This window comes from Balaenoptera physalus, assembly GCF_965194825.1.
Source record: "Balaenoptera physalus genome assembly, chromosome: 2".
NCBI lineage: Eukaryota > Metazoa > Chordata > Mammalia > Artiodactyla > Balaenopteridae > Balaenoptera > Balaenoptera physalus.
In genome coordinates this window covers 85,364,211-85,381,699 of record NC_138883.1, presented here as the reverse complement: position 1 = coordinate 85,381,699, position 17,489 = coordinate 85,364,211, and the positions used below count along the sequence as shown (strand labels likewise).

Sequence of the window (17,489 nt, the reverse complement as noted above, 5' to 3'; positions counted from 1 at the left end):
TGAAATAACCTTGTTCTAGAGGGATATGACTGCTTGCCTTTTACTCTTCCAACTTCTACTTATAAGCAATTTAAACAAAATTACCTTAGATATTCTACATGCAAAATTAAAACTTCTGCTAGCTTGAACACTACAGAGTTTCCTTTGAAGTGACTGTCAACTGTTAAGAAGTATGTCAAAATAGCAGTTGTGTTGTGCCTTTCACAGTGATAAACTTTTCCAAGTGCTACGGAAAACACCAGTGTAAAGAAGTCATAGTAAACAGAGTTTACCAGAGTTTCTAACTTTTTTTGAAGGAAGGATAATAACTCTGCTGGTTAAGAATCTGACTTTCAATGAAAAGCTACTTTGACTCAACATAAGGACTTTTCTTCCTAAGGGATTTATTGGGCATTCATTAGTCCACCTTCAAATGTTAAACACAAGCTCTATTTCAATCTTCTTCATTCTCTTTCTCATAAATATCTCCAGAAGATTCTTTCAGTCAAGCTCTTACTTGTCTGTCATTTACACATAACACTTACCCTAGTAAGAATGAGACTTTTGGAAACCTTGGAAGAATGAAGTAACCCCAACGTGATCTTCAGTTTCTCAAAGAGATCCCTCATTTCACCACGGCGGCGCCGCTCATTGGCAGTGTGTGTCCGGCGATAATAAGCAAAAGCCTCTGCTTCTTTCTGTAGTTTTTCACTCCAGTAATCAGGTTTTAGTTTTAGAGGAACTGGTGTAGCCTGTCCAAACAAAAGATCGCCACCTAAGTATCGTTCACATGTACCCGCCCTCTTCCTCCACCCCAAATGGCACTGCTCTATATCAGACACCCGCCACCTTCTGCCTAGAGTATCTTAACAGCCTCTCAGTGGGTCAACTTATTACCAGTCTATCCTTCCTCCAAATCAACAGTGTAAGTTCTAATACATGCGAACGTGATATCAGTTCTCAGCTCAAATTACAGTAGTTCTCAAAAGAGGGAGAATTTGAGGGGATCTATAAAAAAGCTCATCTGTATAATTTATTATTAAAACTTGTTTTCATGACACAAATTATATGGAAAACTTTAACAAAATCTTGATTAGTGGAAAACGAGTTGAAAATTTTTTTTCGTAAATACTGTAAGACCCTTTACAATTTGGGAAAGGGTCAACTGCCTCTCTTCCTAAATCACTGTTCTCTCCAACCATTCCAAAGTGCTAGAAGTTTCCTAAACACACTACAATCCCACACCTCCATGCCATTACACAGGCTGTTGCCTGCACCTAACCCCTCCCACCCCACCTTCATAACTTAACATTTAAAACTCAGACTTTGCATTTTTTAGGAAAGTCTTTCTTGACCTCAGGATGCCTTAGGCTTCCTTTCTCTCTTATTTATTCTACTTCCATTTTTAAAGTTATTTACTATAAAGAAGTAAAAGATGCATACAGGATTTAAAATATAAATATGTAAAGATCTTATAATGAAAAGCAATTGTATCTTGCACCTACAACTGGATCCTCAGAAACAACCACCTTTTGATTCTTTTAGTGGCTTTTTCTGCTTCTTAAGTCTATATCCTAAGTTAAAAATAGTAACATACGCTTATTCTTTTCATTTTTCAATACAACCTATTTACTTCCTGATATGCAGAAAAGGATTTAGCTCACCACTCTCTTGCATCTCACCATCCATCTTCCTAATACAGATATATCATTAATTTTAGTTCTTCTATTGATCCCTTTGCAACTTGAATATAATTCTATCTCCGTTTCTCATTTCATCAACAATAGTGTCTCTTTGTAAAATGAGGATATCAGTACTCATATCCTTCCCTTCATTTCTTCTTCCCTCTTTTACCTCCCAACTTGTCATTTGTACTTACTCATTTTTCAAGACTGAAAATTAAGTCTTACATACTTTATTCATGGATTATAAAAGTTTTAAAAAATCATTAACAGTGACCAACCTATTATGACAATATGAATATTAATCATACCTAGTGAGGAATAATTACATTTCCTGTCTTTTACAGTTTCTTGGTTTTGTGTATGTGTGTCCCCCCCAACCTTGATGTTTTTAATTGCCTTTATTTTTTTGACACTGTTTACCTTTATCATAGTAACAGTGGTACCATATCATGGAGTATGAAAGTACCCCCAAACTCTTCTACAAAATCATTGTCTTTCTAAAGTTAAAAACTCATTGTACATTAGTACAGTGTGGGAGAATCAAAGATACAACCAGATAGAAATAAAATTAATACTAAGTTTAAATACACCAGTACACTAAAAATAATTTGCATGTAATAATAATGGTACAAAACAATGGACTGTGTAAATAGCTATTGTGAAAATTCTTATATCTCAAAAATGTTTTAGGATGTCCAATGAAAAAATAAAAATTGTGATATATGCAAAATAATTATGGCCCTGCAAATATGTACCATATGCTCCCCCAAATCAAACCAAACTCAAACTAATCACCCAGTAGTTTTTCAAAGGACCTGAATACCACCCTCCATCTCAATAGAATCTCATCATTTTTATCTTTTAAATTAAGAAGACAGAATAACAAGTGGAAAACGGTTAAACAACTGCACTCTCTTCCATTCTCAGTGTTAGTTAGGATAAAGAGAAAACCTTCCTTAATTATGGTACTATGATATCCTACACTGAGTACATTAAGAAAATCAAAGAAAGTTTATAATTTCATGGCTCCCTGAACTGCTAGCCATTACTTCAGATAATAACTAGTTTTTTAGATCACCAGCAAAATCAGGAGCCTAAATAAGAAAGAATGCTAGCCTATTTCACATCATATCATTACATTATAGGATTAGTTTTCAAATAAGCACATCAGTTTTCATAAACTCCATACCCATTTTAATTCCTCTAAATTATTCTATCAACTGGGGGTGGGGGGCAGTAGACAACTGAGAAGGAAAAAAAAAAGCATTAATAGTATAATTTCATTAAGGGGAAAAAAGCTGATTATATTAACTCACTGGTAAAAATGGCCCTGAAAAAAGTCATAGCTAATACAGCTAATGTTGTTTTAACCCTAAGGACAAATGTTATCAATTTTATTAAATGAGTAATTATCATTAAACATACTGTAAATACCTTTCGACTCTTTTCAGCAGCTTTCTCATCTGCAGTGATATGTGTACGGCACCTAGATGAAGACAGTATTTTCCAATTCTTATTGAAATTCAGTAATCTAATACCTATTTCATAGCTATATTAAACCAAACCATCCCAATTGTCTAAATTGTAAGCAGCTTCTTTTCCCCATGGTCCGATATGTGGCAATATGATTTATTCAACAATATGCTTTTTCCTCAAATAAAAGTGTCCAAGTAGACCCTAAAACTGCAAACTACTTTTTTTCAATTGTGAAATATTTCAAACATATAAAACTATACAAACAAAATACATAATCAACATCCAGGTATCTGTCACTAAGCTTGAGAAATAAAACATCACCAAAATATGGGCACATTCATCACCTTCCTTCCTTCTCATAAGTAAATGCTCGCAAACTGAGTTTACCATGCACATCTTTACAGTTTTACTCTCCTAGGAATGTACTGATTCATCCCTAAACAGAAAATATTATGTAGCATTTTAAACTTATATGTAGTTCATCTTTCTTCAACTGATTTGTCTCATTCAGCACTGCATGTGAGATATGTTGATACATCTATTCAATCATTTTAACTGCTATATAGTATTCCAAACTGTTGAATTTTCCAAAATTTGTTTTAGAATGTTAGTAGTTATTTAGGTTGTATCCAAATTTTCACAATGGCAAATTTTCACAATGGCTGCAATGGACAATCCCACACATGACCCCTTGTACACGTGTGTGAGCCTTTCTAGGATGTATACCTAGGAGTGGAACTGCTGGATGGAAGAAATGCATGCACATCTTCAACTGTAGTCATGTCATACTGCTCTCCAAAGTGGTTATAACTTATACTCCCACCTGCAGTATGTTCCCATTGCTCCACACCTAGACAACAGTACTATCAGAAATCTCGATTTATACCAATCTTATGGGTATAAATTGGTAAAGTCACTGTGGTTTAATCTGCATTTCCCACTTCGCCTTCCAATGCCAGGGGTGGAGGTTCGATCCCTAGTTGGGGAGCTAAGATCCCACATATCTTGAGGCCAGAAAACCAAAACATAAAACAGAAGCAATACTGTAACAAACTCAATGAAGACTTTAAAAATGATCCACATCAAAAAAAAAAAAAATCTTAAAAAAAATTTTTTTTGCATTCCTCTAATTACTTGTGCATTCCTCTAATTACTTGTGAGGTAGAACAAATTTGCATGTTTACTGGCAGTCTTTTGTGAATTGCCCATGATATCCATTACTTACTTTTCTACTGGATCATCTTTTTCTTACTGACTTGTAAGAATTATTTTATATGCTTGATACTAATCCTCTGTCAAACACATATTGCAAATATTTTCCTTACAGTCTGAAATTGCCTTTTCACTGACAGAAATTTTTAAAATTTTAACAATCTGCTCCTTTATGTGTTGGTTATTCTTGGCCCTTTATTATTCCAGTCCATTAAGATGGTATATCTCTGTTTACTGAATTCTTCCTTTTTTTTTTTTTAATAAATTTTATTTCTTTATTGGTTGATTGATTGCTGTGTTGGGTCTTCGTTGCTGCACGCAGGCTTTCTCTAGTTGCGGTGAGTGGGGGCTACTCTTCGTTGAGGTGGCTTCTCTTGTTGTGGAGCACGGGCTCTAGGCGCACGGGCTTCAGTAGTTGCGGCACAGGGGCTTAGTTGCCCCGCAGCATGTGGGATCTTCCCGGACGAGGGACTGAACCTGTGTCCACTGCATTGGCAGGTGGATTCTTAACTACTGCGCCACCAGGGAAGTCCCTATTGAATTCTTCTTCAATGTCTTTCAATAACATTTTATAAAAGTCTTGCATAACTTGTGTTAATAATCCCAAACAGCTTTTTCGCATTTTTAATTACATTTTTTTGTTTGTTGCTATTGTTTAGGAACTCGATTTTAGTATACTGAACTTACATCCTGTAATGCTGCTGAACTTAAGTCTAAGTTTTTAAGAGATTTAAATTCTTTCAGTCTTAACCAGTAGGCAATTGAAGTACCTTCCAAATAGCCCTGGAGTGAAGAAAAATACTACCCTACAGCCCTCCTTAGACTTTCTCACTAGGAATGAAGAATTACTCTTTCTTAACTCATTGCTACTTTAGGTAGCTGATGACATAACAGGTTGAAAAGCACAATGTCTGGCACAAATTAACAACTCTTACCTTCTTTCCCTTCTTTCTCTCACACCCCAGTTCCTAATCAATACAAGGCTTACTTAGAACATTTTTTTCTAAGGCATCATGCTCTCTGTATTTTCATCTCATCAGCTGAACAAGTATGAAAATTTTTCTAACTGTATTGACCTATTCAACTAGCAAAGTAACCAAATTTAGAATTTAATGCCATATTCTCAAAAGAAAAAGAACTAACCTTTGTTGAATAGTCCACTTGTATCAGTTATGTTCGTTATCTCATACATTATCTCATTTAATACTTTAAATGGGGGCATTTTCCTCATTTCATAGGTAAAGAATCTAAGATTCAGAGAGATTACAGACTTGCCCAAGGTTAAACAGCCACAAACTAGCAAAACCAGTATTTTTTTTTTTTTTTTTTTTTTTTTTTTTTTTTTTTTTTTTTTTTTTTAGGGGATGGGGGTGGTCATGGGCTTTTTCATGGGGAGACTCTCCATTTACTCTGGGCTATCTGCTTGTTAACAGAGAATTCTGTTTCTTGAGAGAATATTGTCTGACCTCCTGCCTTGGGATATATATCTATCTGGTTGTTGGCATTTGGAGTCTGCGACTTGAAGGGGGTGATGGGGAGTGAGGAGGGGTGAAGGTTTCTTTGCTCTGTAGACAGACATCATTCATTTTCTTTCCTTAGCCTCACAGCTCAGCCACGCCTGCCAATGTGCCTCAAGTGCCTTTTTCTGAAGTCCATCCTGCAGGGTGGGAGGGGTGCTACAGACTGAACGGCAAAACCAGTATTTTAATATCAATGTATCAGGCTCCAAAAGCATATGTTATTCACATTTATATACTGCCTCCTAGCAATAACAAGGCAAGTTAACTACCTCTGAATTCCAGCTCCTCTCCTCATCTACTACTAAGAAAAAAGCTAGAGAAATAAAGGAACCATGTCAGTTACCCAGAACTCCTGAATAGAACATTTAGTTTTGCTTATGGTCATAAAACTACAACAACAAAAAACAACAATCCAAAGAGAAGTAAGACTTACAGCTGTTTGAAAGTCTGTGTATGGGCAGCTGTGGCCTTCATGTGGACAACTTTAACTTCCTCCGGGAGCTCTTCTACAGTCTCAATGTCCACCTGCTCTTCATCATCCTCAATGTATTCTACACAGTTATTCTGAAATAACAGCATTTCAACAGTAAATAAAGTATTGGGAAGCAAGCACACCTAAACTTTTCAACTGAATGCTCCCCTTATAAAGCCAACCAGTGCCAAACACTGATCTTAAACCATGAGTACTGATAATCCTAAACTTGTTAATCATAAAATGGAATTAAGTCATAAAGACAACATATGGTTAGAGCTAACTACCAAGAACTACATTATAAATCACAGATATATATTAAAAAGACATTATTAGACTGAAGAGACAAAGTCCCCAAAGGGCTTACTGATGCTTCAGTGTTATTTCTAGTGGACAAAATTCAGGTACAGATATACTAAAGCTGCATAAATCTTAATATTAAATAGAAGTAAAACAGAATTTGGTGAGGGAGAAGGTAGAAAGAAGAAAAATTCAGATTCTAGTTTAAGAGTGCTTCATGGTTAATCCCATATTAAACACCCACAGAAACATATTCAAGGCAGATATGGAAACAGATTATAGCCCAGACAGTCTTCTAAGTCTCTCAACCCTACAGAATGAGAGCTTCTGAAGAATTTCAGATACCAAAAGAAGCCCAGGCTTGCTGTACTTATTATACCAAAATATGAGTCAATCAGTAAGCATTTATTGAGCACCCACCACAGAAACTCACTGTATATTTATAACAGTAGACTATATGGTTTATGGGATATGCCGATACTTTTAAGTCCACCTTTAAAAGTAGTGTTTACTGTGCCAGAAACCAAACAGAGAATACGTTATCTACAATTGTACTGTACCAGAGAGGCACAACTCAAAATGAAGCATCCCAATCACCTTATTAATTCTATGTTTAAACTTGCTGGAAAAACTACTTACCCCCAAATTACAGGCTCCCTAAGGCTAAAGGACATAAATGATGCAAGCCATCATTTATGATCCCCAATTTAAGCATCATCTAAATAATGTGTATTAAATGTAAACAATGGATATTAAAATTAACTTTAGGAAGCTAAATCAACAGAACCCCAAGGGTTTGAATAGTAATGTAGGTAGATGCTTTACCATATTTAAACTGAAGAATGTATACTGCGTGGCTTTAATTGCAGGCTTTATAAATAATATCCAATAAATTTCATCAGGGAAGACTTAAAAAGGCTACTCACAACTCTCCTTACACTATTCCAATATAATGCTAATCATAGGTATAAAGCTATCATAGGTGTCAGACATACACATAAATACAATGTAGAATTTAGATTTGAATGCCCTTACTTTTAAAAGGCCAGTGTACCTGTCAGATTCCCTATTAGGAAATTCAAGCAATGCCACGCTGTATGACTAAGACACACTAAAGGTTCCATTAAGTCAGTTCTACTGATAGCAATAGTTTTCACTGATTTTAAAGCTGGACTGTTTTTGACCTGTGGTTGCCAAGGGGGAGGAGGTGTGGGGAAGGGATGGATTGGGAGTTTGGGATTAGCAGATGCAAACTATTATATATAGAATGAATAAACAACAAGGTCCTACTGTATAGCAAAGGGAACTATATTCAATATCCTGTAATAAACCATAATGGAAAATTTTTTTTAATTAAAATTAAAATAAAGTTGGACTGTTTTTGGTCTGATGCTTACCTAGGCTGACTTACAATGAAAGAGCCTGCAAAAAGTGCAAGAAGATCTGCAATCTAACTCCTAAACTACCTACAGATATAAGTCCTCAAAATGGATTAGGTTATAGATAGAATGTGAGGCAAATGCATATAGAATCATCCAACTGTACAGCTAGATCCTCATTTTATAAATGAGACAGGTGAGGTACAGAAATAACCAACATAGGAACGTTAGAATATTTAAACATTTTAGAGGTTTAAAATATGAATCTTTTTGCTATATTTTATCTCCGTAAGGCAGTTAGTTAGGCATTAACAGAGAAGGACCAGGTAACACAGAGAATGAATGAATCTCAAGGAAGTGAGATTCTAAAACTGCCATGAGTGACAATCATTGTATTATCTGCTCCTGAAGAGAGGGACACAATTTAGATTTCAAGGCACCCCACAGGCAGCTGGCTATCACCTCCTTATGTTTTACATCAGACCCCAGGTCAGGGGTCAGCAAACCACAGCCTGCCATCTGTTTTTGTAAATAAAGTTTTATTGGAACACAGCCGCACTCATTCACTTACTATTGTTTATGGCTGCTTTCACTCTACAACAGCAACTGAGTAGTTGCAAGAGCAAGTCATCTAGCCTGCAAAGTCTAAAATATTTACAATCTGGCTCTTTACAAAAAAAGTTTGCCCAACTCCTGCCCTATATCATATCTGACTCTCAGTTACTTAGTTCAGCAAATACAACCCTAAATAGAAGTCTAAAAAATGGCTTCAGAAAAATAAAAAAATAAATTAGAAAGGTCAAATTACAAAGGAAGATGACCAAAGTTCAGAATACAAATTCTAGACACTATTTAATTTTAGGAGATGATTAAAAACAACTTTAGGCTGGGTTATATTAAAATATTAAATAGTATTTTTCATTTCTCTCCAAAAAGAGAAACATCTCTATAAATGCAGATGGATAAATTATCTTCCAGTTCTAAGGCTGCCTATTCCCTGTTTCTTATATATATCTACCAGGTAAGGTACAATCACTTCACATACAAAATGTCAAAGAAACTGAGACTGAATGGGAGTAGTGGTTTCAGACTTTTTCTTTAAAAAAACCTAATTTGATAGGGACTCTCAAGCATCTATCCCCCTAAGGCTTAAGCCAGCCTTCCTATAATATCAGACAAGTCTCAAAGCTCAATAAAAGCTCAATAAATGTTACCTGACTGACACAGCCCAAAAACTACAAAGTCATTTAATCATGATCTAAACCTAGGCATCCAAATCAATATATCAGGTCTTAGTGATCTTCTGGAAAAACTACTGTCTCTAATGAATCATTTAAATTCTTGAAGTTTCAGTCACAACAAAAATGGGCTCACCACCTTTTCTACATCATCAACCTCCTCACTCTGGTAGTCAGAAACAACATCCACAATCTCATCAATAGAATCATCGGTTTTCTCATTCTCATCTTCCTCATCATCCTCTTCCAAATCCAAAACAGTGAAGTCAGCACTGCTTCTCCCACCCTTCTTCTCTTGCTTTGGTTTTATCTGTTCTCCTGATAGCAGTAAGTGACCTTGAAAATGTCCTTCCCCTCTGCTCCCTTTGGTAGCTCTCCTAGGAACAATGGAGAAGGCTGCAGGACTAGAAATCCTACTCCAAGAATCACATTCAGTTTTTAAAATTCTAGCATTCTCAGTAGTTCCACTTTTTCCAAGTAAATCAGAGATGCCGTGTTCTTGTTGAAACACATCTGAATTTTCCTGACAAGTTTCTGTTTCTTTAATTAACTGCTCATCTGTCTCTTTCTTGCATTCTTGTGAAGTTCTAACACATTTCTGGGTCAAAGGGCCCTTTAGGTGTTTTCTCCACCTCTCCCTAATGCTGTCCTTCTCCAGAGAATCTCCACATCCCTTCTCCTTGGCCTCTGGCTTTGGATTAGATTGCTGCTCCACAACTCTGCTCCCTGAAAATTCAAGTTTACTTTCTTCTTTAGAGATAATTGGAAATTCATTTGATTTTTCCCCTGGATTGTCTAAGCCTTTCTGCTGTTCCACTTTCACATCAAGTTTTTTAAGCTGCACATTACTCACACTTTGGACTGTCATATTACTGGCTCTTCCAGAAATGGTCTTAACTTCCAGAACAGTCAGTTTTTCTTTGGAACTGTTATGATTCCTAATCCCATACTCTTCATCAACATTTTTATAGTCTTCACCTGTGTGTGAGCCAGTGATATAGGCATGCTGAGAAGGTTTAACAGTTGCAGGACCTTCTTCTGTAAGGGATTCTTCATCTAAATGATCACCCCCATCTTCCAAAGAATCATTCAGAGTTTCTTCTGAGACAGTAGCTCCTGAGTTCTGCTTTATTATATTAGCCTCAGGGTCTATAGCTTCTCCTCCTGACTGTAGGGTCTTCTTAGTTTCCTGTTCTCTTTTTAAAAAGCTTGTTTCATCTTTCTGGTCTGCATTCTGAGATTCTCTTTTCATCTGAAGTGAAGCAACATGCTGAAGAATGGAGCTGGGAACAGGCTTTTGTCCTGGGAGCTGCAACAACGCAAAACTACCAGACTGGAGAGGAATAAGACTGGCTGTACCAACAGGCTGCCCTCCTGAACTATAGGTTATTTTGGTTTCAGAGCCTGTTTTACTTGCAAAGCTTTGTGGTTCAGGAGGGGAAATCCTCAGAGTCAATGTACCAGACTGAGACACAAAACTAGGTCCAGAAGAAAGCAATGATGGTGCCTGAGTGATAACATTCATTGCTGGAGAAGACCCAACAGCCTGAATTACAGGATTCATAACAGAGAAAGAGGAGGACGAAGCAGAAGATGGTGGAGTCTCTGAAGGTTTGGAAGGAGTGGGTAACCGGATTCCCATCACAGACCCTGGTAAGAAAAAGAACATTTTAAATCACCACTGCCCAAATCAAGACTTCCAAAGTATGCATTTCTTTTCTAACAGGTGATTCCAAGACACTAAGAAGACCAATCCTGGTGTATTAACATACCATATGACCAAATGATTCAAGAAAAGAGAAACTTATCAGAAATATCTCTAATTTTATACCTGGGTTCCGAAACATGACAGGCTGTAAGTTGGGCTGGGTATTAGAGCCTCGAAGCTGATGCAAAGGGAGGAGCTGGACAATCTGCCCATTAGGGTGCCTGAACAGGTTCATTCCACTTGGGCTCCTAACAGGCTGCAAGACCATCCGATGCCCCTGAAGTTGTGTGTTTGGGACAGGTCTAAGAGTAGGAGAACCCTGCTGCACTGGAATCAACAACAATCGAGGTCCAGCACGTTTCACTGTGTTAGGAGAGACCTGTGGAGTAGCCACTGGAATCTGAGGAGCATTTTCTGAAAAACAGGAAATGGAAACATAGTATCAGAATTTCCCTTTAATACTTGGGAAAAAATAATTATGACATAGGATCTAACCATGCTACAAATAACTTCTACTTTAAACTACAGAGTTGGTAAAATCCTGTACGTCCATGATACACTACTTACTAGTCTTACAGCTGAGAACGATTTACTTTAAACCTAAGTATTAACCAGACATTGCAGGGCCTTACATTTAGATTGGTAAAAAAGAAAGTATCAATTGTCAAGAGGTGCATTTAAAGAGATAACACTTCTGCCTAATGAAAAACATGGCCTTTTAACCTGGTTCTCATTAAAGTTCAAGATAAAATTCTCTTGTTCAACTTAAAAATTCAGGCTGTTAACACTTAATAGACTTATGACTTAGTTTCACAGGTCTTACTCAAGTAAGAAAAAGTCAAGGACTAAAAATCACAAGGTACTAAAAACTTCTTGGCTTGTAAAATTCACTGATAAATAAGCAAAGCATAAAGATTTGTGGAAATTATTTTTCAGAAGGAAAAAAAAATACATACCCCCAAAAAATGGAATGAAATTAAGAGACATCAAAGAAGCAGGGAAATAAAGCCTGGTTAGGAAGAGGCAAAAGATAGTTTTAAAACAAATAGAAAAAGCAGAAATTTAATGCAGAAGATGTGAATTAAAAGAGATTTCAAAATATTAATAGTACCTAAAGATTCACTTTAATGTTTGGAAGAAAATACTAAGGACATGGAAAAAAATAATATGAGTAATCTACAGATAGGTTTTTGGTTACAGGAATAAAGAGGTAGGAATAACGTAATAGTAAGCATAAATGAAAGTGGTCTAACATTACCATTCAAGTTACTGAACTTCTTTAACATTATTATTTCCAATTACTCCTTTTTTTTAAACATCATTAAATAAAATTTTTCATCAGTTTGTCACTAAATATAAAAATCAACAAGCCAAACAAAACAAAGATTTTAATATGTGATATTCTATCAGATAGGTACTCTGCCCAAAAAACATACAAAATTTCTAAAACAAAGTAAAGCTCCTAAGATTTACATGACAAATTATATATAGAAGATCCATGACTACTTTTGAAAATGAAATAAAACACAAAGACCAAACTGTTTATGAAAAAAATAGTGTGCAACTTTAAAAAAATTCATCTATCTTATGTGAATTAAGAAACATGTTAAAAGCATTCTTAATTTCCTGAACATTTCTATTCACATTAAGTTTTAGAGAGTGATTCAAAACCAAATTACTCCAAAAGCAGCCTTTAATACATACACTAAATATGTGATTATTTTTTAATATGTGTGAGAGGGGAAGAAGGGAAAGACAAAAAGAAGGAAAGTCAAATGAAAAAGTCAGAGTTGTCTAAATTCCCAAGTTGGGATCTACTTTATGAACCTATAACAAAATTATACACTTTCTTAGAAGCTGGCAGTGATTTGAGTCAGCTCCATTTATAAAAGAGCAGGTAAGAAAATCTGTTAACGTTAGTATTTCCTCAAGTAGTATTACAGAAGACACTTTTAGGTGGTAGGTGGATATAGAATAACACCATATCACACTGTCAGCATTTTAATCTTTCGATTAAAATACAGAAGAAATTACCAGTCTTTGATATTATGTCTTTAATATTATGCCAGCATTTTCTAACTTTCTTCATTAACAGAGAAAGCAAGCCACATGTTAAGAACTTACAGTAGCTGGCTAGTATTTGATACTTTTTATTATTGTTTCAGTGTATTTATTTATGAGGCTACCCTCTATTTTGGCAAGTAATGTTGGTTTCCAATAACAGTAATACTGCTCCTTTTAAAAGTACATTTAAGTGAACAAATGACTGGATTTAAATAAAAATATTATGTCAATTGTATGATAGTACAAATGGGAATCAGAGCAAAATACCTGAATGTGTGTTCCAAGTGACTGAAATCTAGAGACAATGAACTACAAAAGGTAAACTGTTTTACTGTTTCATGACAGAATTAAAAATATAAAGAAAGGTTAGAATCCATGATTTAGAAGACATGACCAGTTAAAATATGACAAGATATGAACCTTGAGATTCAAAAGGAAATCAAAACAGCTTCATCAACAACAATCTTACTTTTGAAATTATATATTAGCCATTTTTGGTATGTTTGTTTACAGGAAGTAGCAAAAGACAACAAATTTGATACTGTCATCCACTTTTCCTTTCAACAGCACTTCAATTTATAAATCACTTCTTTCCTAAAATATCAAGAGGGATTTGGACCATGCCCCTAAAGAAAAAAATATTTAGTAGGAAAACTATCAGTTACCAAGACAGAACTGCTGTTGGCTATTTTATTCCCCCTTAGATCCTGCAAAGTCTTTCACACTCTTTTCTGCAGTAATTCCTCTTAGACTCTACTAAGAGAACAACTTGCTTTAGCTGGTTGAATTAAGATAGAAAAATTACCAAAGTGTTGAACTATTCCTATTTCAAATTCACTTAAAACTAAGCCAACAAGAGAAAAAATTTCATTTTAACTATAAACTTAACATATAAAATATCAGAGTCCTGAACAAAGAAATATGCCTCCTTACTTCTATTTCAATCAGTTTACGTATAGTAATTAAGCAGGAGAATAATGTCAGTAGTATATAGGAGTTGGGCTGATTCATAAATGATTTTTACTAAGAAAGAGGACCTAGAATTTTAATCTTAAGCAAGGAGGAGAGAGAAAGGGCCCTCAGCTTGGCTGCAGCAGAAGCAGAAGCCCTCCAATCTTTTTTAAATATAAAGCAGCAGCCCTCCCACCCCCAAAACAGGGAACAACTACATATGGTTCCCTCCTCAGATATGCGCTCCCAGCTCTCAGAACACAACAGGTTGCACTTCCTCCTGTGCCCACCTTAACGCTGCTCTACTGGCTCAGAGTTCCACTCCCATATGCAGTATCCTTCAGCCAGCATTTCCATTCTAATGTTTTTGAATATCGTTAATCTCCTGAGGAAATCTCTAGCCCCATTAAACCATCTGTCAAGGCTGTTTATCTCTAAAGTACCAGTTACAGGTTTTATTAGCGCTCTGGTTACAAAATTGCATGAATTTTCAGTGATTGCCCTAACCCTATATTTACCACAATCTCTATTATTTTCAGTGTTCAGTTTTGCAGAATGTAATGATTTTTAGGAATATATGTATCATGTTATAGCAGAAACACCTGATATATCTATAATCCTATCAAAACCACAAAGTTACATAAACAGCTGTCAGTAAACCAGCTTGTAACATCTAGGCCTTACCTGGTCTCTGGCTCACTGGTGGACTCCCATCAATTCCCGAGAGTATAATGGGAACAGAGCTCAGAGATGAAGTTGGTGTGGTCACCATGGAGGAAGATGCAGCTGTGGTCACCACGACTATGGAGGTGGAGGCAGTGGAAGCAACAGGAAGAGTTATGGTTGGAGGAGATGCTACCAAAGACTTAGGAAAAGCAACTGAAGCCACAGGGGTAGTTATCCCAGTCGTTTTGATAAGGTTCACAGTGGCTGTAGACTGGGTAGGTGTTACAAGGGTGCTGGTATTAGTTTCAGAGACCTCAACAACCCCTGCAGTGGTGGCACCAGAAGAATAAGTAGTTTCCTTAGTTCCCACGTCAGAAATAGCAGTCATAGGTGTCACAGCAGTAACATTCTCTAAAAACACTTGAGGGGTGGTAGTAGTGACAGCAGCAGTCACAGGACTGCACACCTGAACTGGCTCAGAAGAAACCACAGGTGTGACGACCATTACTGGAGAAGGTCTGATACTGAACTTCTGTGGCCCTGTTAGGGGTTGGGGTGTGCTAACTCCAGGTATCTTCTGCTGCAGGGCTCCAACTTTACTCATCACAAACTGTGTGAACACACCACCAGGAGAGGGTCGAGCCGCTGCAAATAAAAATTTGCTGGTCAAAAATCTTCAGTTCTCATATTTTATCCTTGTAGTGATTGTGTTTATCAACATTTATTGGGCACCACTGGGTCAATTTCTTACAGGTATTAAGAAATTTCTTACCTGCATTACACATGCCAATTTCCACCCACAGAAATCAAACACACCCCTCCACCCAAACCAAACCTTTAAAATTCTAACTTTAACAAAGGGATTAAAATTGGGTGTTCCTTCTGAAATTCTTTTGGTTATGCAATATAATCAAATTGCCAGGACACTAAAAAGACAGTACAGCAGCACACAACTTCATCATCTAAAACAGATGAAGAGACTGCGCTCTTCCTCATTAGAAAGGACGCCCATACCCTTTCTCTCTGGGTGTGTATTTCTGCCTAGCTTCCAACTTAATAAACTCTTTCTCTGTGTGCTCTCTGAATGAATGAATGAATGAATGAATGAATAAAAACAGATGAAGAAAGTAAGAAGCTGAAATTGTATTCCTAATTCTAATTTTTAAACTTTTTTCCACCACTTCCTCCTGTCCCACACCTCCACCTCTTTATTGTTGTCCTTTTACAAGACAGTAAAGTTTTGCATTTTTCTAGAATGTATAAAGACATTTTTTAAAAGAGGGCAGGATAAGACTATCTTTTTTTAAAATCACCAATTAAAGCTACTTCTTAAGAAAGAGGTAAAATGGGTTCTTTTTAAGGCAAGGCCTATCCTCCATCTTCATACAACTCCAGCATTTAGCCAGAGATTTCAATTCCCTATTAGAGGAATAAAAATAGAGCAAACGACATTTTTACTTAACATTCCTAAATAGATCTGAAACAACAAAAAGAGGAATCCAATAAACCAACTGCATATACTCTCAATGCTAAAACACAAATGATTTCAAGAAGGTAATTTTTTACAGACTCTAGCACTGCAATGTTAAACAAATGAGGTTTTTACTCACAGAACAGGGATGAATATAATAAAGCACTGTTTCCAAAATTATATTTTACAAGAGCCTTCTACTCTAAGCCTATAACTCAACCCACTTTGATTTTGCTAGCTCCTTGGTTTCATTAAGTTCAAGAAACATACATATGACTGGTACCAAAAACACCAGTCCTCATAGGAAAAATAGTAAATTAGGGGAAGTATTTAAGAATACATCTTCCCTTTTGAAAAACAAAATTAAAAACCTAAGCCTTTTCTACATTAATAAAACCAGTCTAAAAGTCTGGAAATAACTGTAAAACTAACTCGAATTCAGTTCATCTAGTATTGTAGGTCATCAGAAGAGTTACTAAAAAATTAAAAAATTCAGGCAAGATAGACATCAAGAAAAAAAATAATGCCAACTTCTATATTTCTCTAAGTTTTACAACCCCTGTATCTGTATCCACTGGCCCAGCACCAGGTCACAACCCTTTGGAAAACATATATACAGTCCAACTTACCAATTGGTCTTTTCGCCGGGACAAATGCCTTCAGATTCTTCCCAGGGCGATTTGTGGTAGTGCTGGAGGAGGATGCCGTTTTGGAAGTGGATGTTGAAGGCAACAGGGTACGTGGTTTCCTGGATGCAGCCACCTTGGCATTGGATGCTACCTTGGAGATGACAGTACTGAGGGTTGAGAGGTCCAGGACTGAGGGTCGCAACCTGCCTGTGATATAAGCAGCTAGCCTATTGGCTGGATGCAATGCCCCCATCTGTCCCAATAGCAACTTAGCCTGCGGGTAACTCTTACCATTAACCTGAAACAAGTGGCAAAGAGAAATTCTGTAAAGATAAAATTCTCTTGCTAACTCATCTCCCTTGACAAGGGTTTCATTTTTACAAGGTTTTAAAGTCTGTTTTTCAGATTTAAAGGGAAAAAGAAATGGACTTTTTCCATTTGGTATAATCTGAGTATTTAGGAGATGAAAAAAATGTTGTCATCTGATACTCTGAACTAATCTCATCTCCTTCATTTTGGTAGTTTGGAAACAGAGAATCTTAGAAACTCATCATACCTGCATCCTAGATATGTGGAAGATACAGTCAAATCTAAGGAACCATCCAATTGTTTTACTTGTCAACATGCAACTTTGGTTAAGCTATTAACAATCATCAGCAAAAAAAATGAGTAACTGTGTTCCATGAAATCTCTCTGACGAGACCAGTGGCATGATGAACGCTTCTCATAAGCATCCTTC

The 17,489-nt window shown here is 36.3% G+C and overlaps 1 protein-coding gene across 26 annotated transcripts in view; it reads right to left on the bottom strand.

Annotated features, from left to right (window-relative positions):
- The window catches only part of MGA (MAX dimerization protein MGA), a 159,373-nt gene that overhangs the window by 7,340 nt on the left and 134,544 nt on the right, over window positions 1-17,489 (bottom strand). For 10 of the 26 annotated variants that reach the window (XM_082449422.1, XM_082449412.1, XM_082449410.1 and 7 more), the window contains 7 exons: window positions 16,751-17,048; window positions 14,669-15,295; window positions 11,093-11,383; window positions 9,398-10,911; window positions 6,306-6,436; window positions 3,099-3,150; window positions 525-731 (listed from right to left, as the gene is read on the bottom strand). In XM_082449422.1, the coding sequence (XP_082305548.1) occupies window positions 525-731; window positions 3,099-3,150; window positions 6,306-6,436; window positions 9,398-10,911; window positions 11,093-11,383; window positions 14,669-15,295; window positions 16,751-17,048 (3,120 nt within the window). Of the gene's footprint in view, window positions 1-524; window positions 732-3,098; window positions 3,151-6,305; window positions 6,437-9,397; window positions 10,912-11,092; window positions 11,384-14,668; window positions 15,296-16,750; window positions 17,049-17,489 lie in introns of those variants that run through there. The other 16 variants (XM_082449426.1, XM_082449405.1, XM_082449416.1 and 13 more) reach the window with 14 other exon arrangements.